Here is a 9,813-nt window from a genome sequence, read left to right as displayed (position 1 = left end):
CCTCGCCTGGAGTGGGCCCAGCCAGCGTGCTCCTTTAAGGCAGTCAGCCGGCTGGGAAGTGTTTCGCCCCCTCCGACGCCGCCAAGGTACCGGCTTCACCTTTAAGGCGGCGCGGGGACTGCTGGGAAGGCCGGCGGGATGGAGGCAGCGGGACCTGCTCACGGCTGCTGCTCTGGGTGAAGCCGGGAGGGAGCCGGAGCCAGAGCGGGAGGCGGGCCCGAACGGGAGACGCAGGTCCGCGCGGGCCGATCGGGCCGGGCCGGGAGAGGTGGCTCTGGGTCGGCCTAGGAGAGGGGTCGTCGTGGGCGCGGCCTGTGACAGGGCCATGCCAGCCCGCGGGGAGGGGGCGCGGTCCTCGGTGGCTGGGGGCGGGAGCTCGGCCTTTTCAGGGGAGGGGTCTTCAGGACTTCGTGCTGCCCTATGATGGGGAGGGATTGTCGTGGTCGCGGCCTGGGGGGATGGAGAACCTGACGTCTCACCTCCTTAGGGGGAGGGTCTCCCCAGGGTCGGCCTGCCCCGGAGGCGGGGCTCTGTGGCTCGGCCTGCCTGTTGGGGAGGGGGCTGGGGTCTCTGCGTGGGAGTGAACCCCCGCGGTCCTCGTAGGACCCTCCTCTGGCGCGCCCTGCTCTGGCTAAGGGAGTCTCCGGGGAAGCCCCGAGATTGGGTGGCTTAGGCCGGCCTGAGCCAGTGGTCTGGGCCGAATCCGGGTCCAGCCTCGCAGGTCGCACCGCATTGCGTCTCCCGGGCCAAGACGAGCCGGGCGCGCCCCCTGTAGGCCGAGCGCGAGCACGGTGCGGGCTGCAGCCTGGGGCACCAGGGCACTCCAGGGATCCAGGCGTCCGGGGACCCAGGTGTTTACCTAATCCAGGGCGGACGGCGGCGTGGCCCCAGGCCCGGCACCCCCTGCCCGCCCTCTCGCCTTCACAGGCGGCGCGACCATGGCCACGATGGTGCTTCCTCGGGAGGAGAAGCTGAGCCAGGATGAGATCGTGCTGGGCACCAAGGCCGTCATCCAAGGGCTAGAGACCCTGCGCGGGGAGCATCGCGCCCTTCTCGCGCCCCTGGTCGCTCATGAAGCTGGTGAGGCAGAGCCTGGCTCACAGGAGCGCTGTGTCCTCCTTCGCCGCTCCCTGGAGGCCATCGAGCTGGGGCTGGGGGAGGCCCAGGTAGGCTGGTTTGGGGGTGCTCACGAGGGAGGTCATGGGAGGGATGGAGCCTTCCAGAGGAATCCTGGCAATGCAGTAACAGAATCAGCAGGGAAGAAGCATATGTCCTCTGGAGCCCCATGGTAGGATCCGAGTCATGAAATGGGTGGGCTTTGGAGACCCCAACCATGCCTGGCCCCAGGAAAGCCTGATCATCTCCCTTCTCTGCTAGGTAGCAGAGACTGAATGGCCTAGGAAGACAAAAAGGAAATCCCCCATCATTCTTTTATTTATTTGTTAGCAGATAAGTTCTCAAGAGCCTACTATGTGCCAGGCAACATGTTAGGTGCCAAGGACGCGTCCAACAAGACAGACAAGATGCGTCCCCTAGTCCAGTAGGGAGAGAGTCAGAAACACATCTATTTGTTCAATATTATGGTAGGTTCTCCAAAGAAAAGAACAAGATTTTTGATAAAGCAGGAGGTCTTCTTTATTGGTCAGGCAAGACTTCTGAGGAAATGACATTTAAATCAAGATCTGAGTGAATTTGCTAGTAAAAAAGTAGATCTGAGGGAAGGAGTGAACCAGCCTCCAGGAAATGAGCGAACAGTTGCATGTGCAAAGGTCCTGAGGTAGGAAAGATTGTTCTGGTGGGAGAACTGAAAGAAGACCTATCTGACTGGATCTTCCTGGGGAAGGAGAGAGGGACCAAAGAGGCCTGTGAAGAAGGCAGGGACTCCATCATCTGTGCTTTACTAGTTTGGGTTTTATTCTTAGGAAAACACGAAGCCTTTGGAGTGTTTAAGCAGTCAAGGGACATAGTCTGGCTTAGATTTTAAAAACTCACTCGGGCTGAAGCGTGGAGACGGAATGAAGCATCGAGGTTAGGGTGGGAACAGGTGGTTAGGAAGCCGCTGCTGGAATGCAAATGAGAAATGGTGGCTTGGGAGTTCTCATCACGGCTCAGTGGTTAACGAATCCGACTAGGAACCATGAGGTTGCTGGTTCCTTCCCTGGCCTCACTCAGTGGGTTAAGGATCCGGCGTTGCCGTGGGAGCTGTGGCGTAGGTCGCAGACGCACCTCGGATCTGGCCTTGCTGTGGCTCTGGCGTAAGCTGGCAGCTGTAGCTCTGATTCGACCCCTAGCCAGGGAACCTCCATATGCTGCAGGTGCAGCCCTAAAAGACAAAAGCAAAAAAAAAAAAAAAAAAAAAGAGAGAGAGAGAGAGAGAGAGAGAGAAATGGCGGCTTGGAGTAAAGGGATGGCCATGAGGGCAGTAAGAAAGGGGACCAGTTCTAGATGCTCTGGGTGTAAGTCAGGCAGGGCCTGGGATGGACTAAGGGGGAGAGAGGAGAGCAGGATGGCTCCCAGGTTTGAGGCTTGAGCAGATTAAGGGGAGGAGAGAGCCTGGATGGATCAGGGGTTCGTTCTGTGGCCCTCTTGGGCCGGGGCTGCCACGATGACAGGCGGATGGCGATGTCCAGGAGGCACTGGGGTGCACAGGGAGTTAGGGCTCTTGGGGAAAGAGCTTTGTCCTGCTCAGATCTTGGCGGAGACACTGCCTGGCTCCACGAATCCTGGCCAGGTGGTATCATCTTGGTTTCCTTGTTTTTAAAATAGGGATCATGCCATCTGCCATACACACTTTCAGGCTGTTTAGGGAATTTTTTTTTTTAAAAAAGCTAGTGGTTGTGAAAACACCTGTCACTTAGGCATTTGCTAATCAACTAGAAAGCACAGAGTCCCAGACTGCCTGGCCCTCGGGAAGGGCAGTGGGTCGATCCCTCGCTCCTCGGCCACTTGACTGCCAGGTACGGAGATGAACACACGGGGCTGCCCTCCCAGCGTGTGCAGGAGCCAACACAGATGGACAACAGGATGCTGTGGAGGGCGGGAGAGGTGCCCTGCTTTCCTGGGACTGAGGGCATAAGAGGGAAAAGGTTTCACTGCGCGGCTGACCCTGACCATGAAGGATGGAGCAAGGGCAGAGCCTATGTGAGGCCCCAAGGCAGGAAGAACCTGGACACTCAGGAAGGGAGTCACAGAGTTTGGGGAGAGGGATGGGGGCTGAGGCTGAGGGCTGTGGATGGATAATCTGGGGGTTTAGGACCCACATCCCTTCCCTCCCTGGGAGCTGCAGAAGGGCAGGGGCTGCCCAGGACCCTGGGCAGAAGTCGGGGTGGCCCTTCAGCCTTCTGTCAGAGGTCTTCGGGAAAGCACTAGCCCTGGGCCGGGAGCAGGGGTTCAGTCCTATGGCTGCAGGGCCTTGCGTCCAACCCCTGGGAGAGACAAAGGAAGAGAATGACATCCTGGGGAAAGGGCTGCACCCCAGCTAGGGCGCTCCGTGATCAGAAGAACCCAACAAGGTGGAAACTGGACCATCAAAGTGGAGAGCTAGCTGGAGGCCCAGCAGAGGCGTAGCAGAACCTGCCCGGGAGCCCAGGGCTCCTGACCATGGAAGGAAGGAGTTGGGGATCCCCAAGCCTCGGGTCTCAGGCTATGGATGGTCTGTTTGGGCCCCTGGGGCAAACCTCTCTTGATGAGAGGAGAACTTTGGGGCCCTCAGCCCTGCAGCTCCTCTGGCTCTGGCTCTTCACTGGGTCCCCGTGCCCTCGGAGGCCCAGGCTGGTGGGTGGCCAGGGCGCTGACCTTCGTGCCTGCTGGCTGCCACAGGTAATCTTGGCGCTGTCGAGCCACCTGGGGGCTGTAGAGTCAGAGAAGCAGAAGCTACGGGCTCAGGTGCGGCGCCTGGTGCAAGAGAACCAGTGGCTGCGAGAGGAGCTGGCAGGGACGCAGCAGAAGCTGCAGCGCAGCGAGCAGGCTGTGGCCCAGCTCGAGGAGGAGAAGCAGCACTTGTTGTTCATGAGCCAGATCCGCAAGTTGGATGAGGATACCTCCCCCAACGTGAGTGCTACCACGGCCACTGCAAGGCCACCAGGAGGGGGCAGGGGCGGGGGAGGCTGTGGGAGCAGGGAAGTTTGGGGGGCAGACCCAGCCCGCCGCCACTGGGCTACCTCCTTCCCTGACGCTCATCCTGTCTTCCTCCCCAGGAGGAGAAGGGGGACATCCCCAAAGACTCTCTGGACGACCTGTTCCCCAACGAAGAGGAGCAGAACCCAGGTGCGGGGGGCAGCTGGTTTAGGGGGTGGGGGAAGGCAGGCTGGGCGAACTCCTGGCCCTTGGGACCAGGGGCCACAGGAAGTGAGGTCTGAGGGGCTGAGTGATCTTTCCTGCCTCATTTCTGATTGTAACATCCTAGCATTAGGGCCTAAAATGCAGGTTTTGTGTGTCGCTTCTCTCATCCCCCAAGTTCTGTGAGGAGCAGGCCTCACAGTGCAGAGCTTTGGAGCAGCCCAGCCTGGGTGTGGGCCCCGCTCGGCCGCTGTCTGCTCTGTGATGACTGGTGGTTTCTCCTCTGCGCCTCCTCGAGGGGTTGCAGGAGGACACCTGTGCAGTGCTGAGCCCTGGGCAGTGCTGGCCTCGCCGATCGTGTCCAGGGCGTACGGGAGCCTCCCTTCTGCAGACAGGAGGCCGAGGCTCGGAGGCGAGGCCACTTGCTCTGGGACTCTACCCGCTCTTTCTGAGGGGTGACTAGACCTGCTCTCCAGACGGGAAGACTGAGAGAGAATGCTTAGGGACTTGCCCAGGGCCATGAGTGAGGTCAGGCCAAGGCAGGGCTGGCATGTGCCAGTCCAGCCCAGGGGGCAGTTGGTACATCGGACCTCCTGTCCTTGGCTTTGCAGCCCCCAGCCCTGGAGGAGGAGATGCGGCCGCCCAGCACGGGGGCTATGAAATCCCGGCCCGGCTACGCACCCTGCACAACCTGGTGATCCAGTACGCCTCCCAGGGCCGCTATGAGGTAGCCGTGCCACTCTGCAAGCAGGCCCTCGAGGACCTGGAGAAGACGTCAGGCCACGACCACCCTGACGTGGCCACCATGCTGAACATCCTGGCGCTGGTCTATCGGTGAGGGCGCCTCGGGCCACAGTCGCCCATGGGAGCCCTCTTCTAGAAGGCTCCCGCCCTGGGTCACAAATCCTCACTGCCTGCTGTGGGCTGGGATTCGAGTTCCACCAGGCAGTTGGACGACAGAGGGAAGGGTCTTGCCCCCAGAGAGGGCTGAGTGCAGAGGGCCTGGGCTACAGACAGGAATGAGCCTCAGTCTAGTGGAGGAGAAAGGCTTGGCCATAACAGCACATGAGGACTCCAGGGACACAGCTTCTCTAGGCGCCAAGGCTTGAGGAGGGTCATTGATGGAGGCTGAGCCTGCCCAGAACACAAGAGGGTTGGAGGTTTCGTTGGCAGAAAGCAGCATGAGCAGAAGCCCTGGGGCACAAGGGCATGAGGAAGGGATCTGGGGGAGTCTGGCTCTTACCCCAGGACTGCGTGCCCTTCCCATGCAGAGACCCCTGAGCTGGAGGGCAGGGGCTGGCCACGCCTGCCCAGGCTCTGGTCATGCCTCGCCATGCTCACTCATGAGTAAATCCAGGGGAGTGACCACAGGGATCCGGGGCCACTAGGAGAAGGGCCTTTGGCTGGAGGAGAAGCCTCATCATGCTCCCACCACCCCCAGGGACCAGAACAAGTACAAGGAGGCTGCCCACCTGCTCAATGATGCCCTGGCCATCCGTGAAAAGACACTGGGCAAGGACCACCCAGCTGTGCGTGAGGGCGGGGGCGGGGGGTGGGGGGAGAGGTGGTTCCCCTGCCCTCTGCAGCTCCCAGCAGGGTCCTGGGTCACAGAGCCTCCATTCTCTCACCACCTAGGTGGCCGCGACACTAAACAACCTGGCGGTCCTGTACGGCAAGCGGGGCAAGTACAAGGAGGCCGAGCCGCTATGCAAGCGAGCCCTGGAGATCCGGGAGAAGGTGGGAGCAGGCCGGGCCGGGCAGGCCGGTGGCTGGGCAGGTGGGGCCCTTCGGCCGGCCCTGAGCCCAGCCCCTGGCTCCTGCTCCTGCCCCTGCCCCAGGTTCTGGGCAAGTTTCATCCAGACGTGGCCAAGCAGCTGAGCAACCTGGCCCTGCTGTGCCAGAACCAGGGCAAAGCTGAGGAGGTGGAGTACTACTACCGGCGGGCGCTGGAGATCTACGCCACGCGCCTTGGGCCTGACGACCCCAACGTGGCCAAGACCAAGAACAACCTGGTGGTGTCCTGGGCTGCGGCGGGGCTGGAGGGACGGGGAGCGGGGAGGGCGGCGCGGAAAAGGCTCACCCTCCGCCTCACCCTCCGGGCTCTGCCCCTTCAGGCCTCCTGCTACCTGAAGCAGGGCAAGTACCAGGACGCGGAGACCCTGTACAAGGAGATCCTCACCCGTGCCCACGAGAAGGAGTTTGGCTCTGTCAACGGTGAGCACGGCTGTCCTGGCACAGGCCCCCTCAGCCGTCAGCATCCAGGGCAAACACTGCAGCCGGGCAGGCCTCGCGCCTGGGGTCTGGCTGGTCCAGAGGCACGTGTGGGCACACGGGAGCACACACACCCAACTCCCACAGCCCCCTAGGAAGCTGTACCCGTGCGAGACCCACCCTTCGCCTCCCTGTGCCCCTGGCCCAGAGCCTGGCTTCCCCTTTCTCCACTGGGCACCTCACGCTCACCGTGAGGGCCCAGCCCAAATGTCTCCCACTCCAGGAATCCACCTTCTAGCCCCTGATGGTCAGTCACTTCCTACTCCAGGACCCCTCAGCCCGGCCCATCGTTCAGGCACTGTCCCCGGCTGTCGCAGGCACTGTCCTGGGCTGTCGCAGGCCCCTGAGGCACAGGCCTGCGGGTTCCGGAGGAGGCTCAGTAACGGTTCGGGCCTGTTTCTTGTCCACTCATTCATTCAACGAAGCCAAACCCTGGTCCTTCTTGGGGACCCCTGACCTCCTCCAGACCCTAGTCCTGTGTCCAGCCCAACCAGGGAGACTGGTGACAGCCCCCCTTTCTCCCCTCAGGGGACAACAAGCCCATCTGGATGCACGCAGAGGAGCGGGAGGAGAGCAAGGTAGCTGTGCGGGGCAGGGCTGGGGCGGGTGTCCGTGGTGGGGGGGAGGCTGGGGGGTGTCGGGGGGGCCCTTCTCTCACCTCCGGCTTACCTTTCCCCCAGGATAAGCGCCGGGACAGCACACCCTATGGGGAATATGGTAGCTGGTACAAGGCCTGCAAAGTAGACAGGTGAGGACCTGGGCAAGAGCAGAGGGCGAGCAGAGGGCAGGAAGCGGCATCCTGGGTGGGGTCTGAGGCCAGGCTCCACCCTCCACCCCTACTCAGCCCCAGAACACACACCTCCTCTGTCAGCTCGCTTTTCAAGGCCCAGCTCACAGGCCACCTGGCCTAAGACGGCTGTGCTGGGACAGTCTGATTCCCTTACTCGTGGGTCTTGCAGCTTTTAGGTCTGGTGGAAGCATCCCACTTAGGGCCCTGAGGCGATTCCCCAAGACAGGGGGCTCCAGGCGGCCCTAGCGCAGGGCCCAACACACAGGAGGGGCCAGGTCTGGGGTGGCGGGATGGTCCTGCGGGGCCCAGTGTGGGCTGGGTGTTAGGATGGACCCTGGTTCCCGGGAAGCGTGGAGTCTGAGATGGTCCTGCTCTCCTGTCCACAGCCCCACGGTCAACACCACCCTGCGCAGCTTGGGGGCGCTGTACCGGCGCCAGGGCAAGCTAGAAGCCGCACACACACTGGAGGACTGTGCCAGCCGCAGCCGCAAGCAGGTGGGGCGACAGGCACGAGGGCTGTGGGCAGGGACCTTGGTGGCCCTATAGGCGTTCCAATCAGTGCCTGACACACCCTGTCCTCCCTCAGGGCCTGGACCCCGCAAGCCAGACTAAAGTGGTGGAACTGCTGAAAGACGGCGGTGGTGGGCGGGGAGACCGCCGTGGCAGCCGAGACGTGGCCGGGGGAGCTGGGGCCCGGTCTGAGGCTGACCTTGAGGAGTCCGGGCCGGCAGCCGAGTGGAGCGGGGTGAGTGTAGGGGCCGGACTGGGCCGAGAGGCTGCGTAGCTGGCGTGGCGCAGACGAACCCGTCCACCCCACAGGACGGCAGTGGCTCCTTGCGGCGCAGCGGCTCCTTCGGGAAGCTCCGAGATGCCCTGAGGCGCAGCAGCGAGATGCTGGTGAAGAAGCTCCAGGGTGGTGGCCCCCAGGAGCCCCCAAACCCCAGGTGAGCCCCCCCACCCATGCGGTGAGCCTCTCCAGAACCCACTCAATAGCCCCAGCTGGCTCCGGACCCAGGGTGAACTCTTCTCTCGCAAGTGCCACCACCCAGCAGATCTGCTCCCTCCCCAGCCCCAAATGACCCCTCCCCGTCCTCCCCCAGCCCCCCCCCCCGCGCCTGACCATCCTTTCCCCTCAGGATGAAGCGGGCCAGTTCCCTCAACTTCCTCAACAAGAGTGTGGAGGAGCCAGTCCAGGTATGGGGGGGTGGCGGCTGCACTGGGCAGCTGAGGCCCAGGCCCCAGGGCCCAAGGCCTGCATATCCTGGGTACCTGCCCAACTTCTCCTGGAGCGCGCCTGCTCATTCAGCAGCACCTCCTGCCCCCATCCTGAGCCTGGCTTTGGGCTGGGGAGACCAGGGAGGGAAACCCAGCTCCTGCCTGCCAGCACCCAGTGCCAACACAGTAACTGTGGAGGTGGGTGGAAGTGTCAGAGCCCCAGGGACGCAGGCTAGTCAGGCCCTTGGGGCCAGGGAAGCACCACCCTGGAGCAGCCTGAGCCTGAGCCCCCCCTGCCCCTCTGCCCACAGCCCGGAGGCACAGGCCTCTCCGATAGCCGCACCCTCAGCTCCAGCTCCATGGACCTTTCCCGACGAAGCTCCCTCGTGGGCTAATCCTGAAGGGGCAGCCGGCCGCCAGAGCCTCCACCCAGCACTGTCCCCACCCCAGCCCTGCGCATGGGCCTGCTGCTTGCCCCTCCTGTCTCTCCCAAGGACCCCTGTCTTTTCTGTTCAATCTCAGGGTAATCTCCCCCCTTGTCATCTCAGCCGGAGCCCTGGAGGCTGGGCCCGCCCCTCCAACTCTTCCCCTTATTTATTCCTTCCAGCAGGGCCCTTCCCCCCGAGGTTCAGGGTCCGCGGGAGGGGCTGGCCGGGGTCTCCCCTGCCCACCCGCAGCCAAGAACACTAAGCACCTGGCCTCCCTTCAGCGTCCCTGTCCTCCCCCGGCCGTTGCTTCTGTATATAGAGAAATAAGTTATTGGCCGCACCACTCCCCTCAGTCCTCGGTACTACCTGGCCTCCCCTCCCCACCCTTCTCTAGTGGTACCGCCCAGGCCTTAATCATCCCCATTCCGCGCGGTGGTATCTCCCAGGCTCCACATCTCAGGGGCGGTGCCTCCGCAAAAGGGTTCCCTGGGCCGTCTCGCGTTCCTCCCTGCCTCCGAAGGGCGCGTCCCGCCCCGCCAACGCCCCTAACCCCAGGGCCGGGAGCCCGCCCCTTGCCCGTCCTCTCAGCGCCGGGCTCTGCCCTGCAGCCCGGCCCTATGCACTGCCCCGTCCCCCGCGCCCGGCCCGCCCAGGCCCGGCCCCGGGCCCCGCCCGCAGAGCCATCCTGCCACGCCTCCTCCCACGCCTGCAGCTTCTTGCGAGGGGCAATGATAGCCCCCTGTGGCAGGAGGGGCTGCCCAGGTTGGGAGGTGAGGCGGTCGCTCTCTATTTTCAAATGTTGCTGTAGAAATAAAGACGGTTTGACTCTGA

General features: G+C 63.0%; 1 protein-coding gene across 5 annotated transcripts; it reads left to right on the top strand.

The window, feature by feature from the left end:
• On the top strand, window positions 1–9,813 carry KLC2 (kinesin light chain 2). 5 transcript variants are annotated; one of them, XM_003122503.5, is made up of 16 exons: window positions 1–86; window positions 928–1,166; window positions 3,820–4,050; window positions 4,197–4,266; window positions 4,890–5,112; window positions 5,720–5,807; window positions 5,914–6,015; window positions 6,117–6,290; window positions 6,393–6,492; window positions 7,078–7,127; window positions 7,230–7,297; window positions 7,726–7,834; window positions 7,926–8,084; window positions 8,159–8,283; window positions 8,476–8,533; window positions 8,866–9,813. In XM_003122503.5, exons 2-16 carry the CDS (start codon window positions 939–941, stop codon window positions 8,947–8,949), a joined length of 1,869 nt encoding a protein of 622 aa, XP_003122551.1. In that variant the 5' UTR covers window positions 1–86; window positions 928–938; the 3' UTR covers window positions 8,950–9,813. The 5 variants fall into 5 exon arrangements, with proteins under 5 accessions (XP_003122551.1, XP_020938466.1, XP_005660721.1 ...); XM_005660664.3 differs by lacking the exon at window positions 1–86 and adding an exon at window positions 94–234 and having other exon boundaries at window positions 892–1,166; XM_005660665.3 differs by lacking the exon at window positions 1–86 and adding an exon at window positions 97–234.

This window comes from Sus scrofa, chromosome 2 (genome assembly GCF_000003025.6).
Source record: "Sus scrofa isolate TJ Tabasco breed Duroc chromosome 2, Sscrofa11.1, whole genome shotgun sequence".
Lineage (NCBI taxonomy): Eukaryota > Metazoa > Chordata > Mammalia > Artiodactyla > Suidae > Sus > Sus scrofa.
This window is presented reverse-complemented; position numbering and strand designations above follow the sequence as displayed.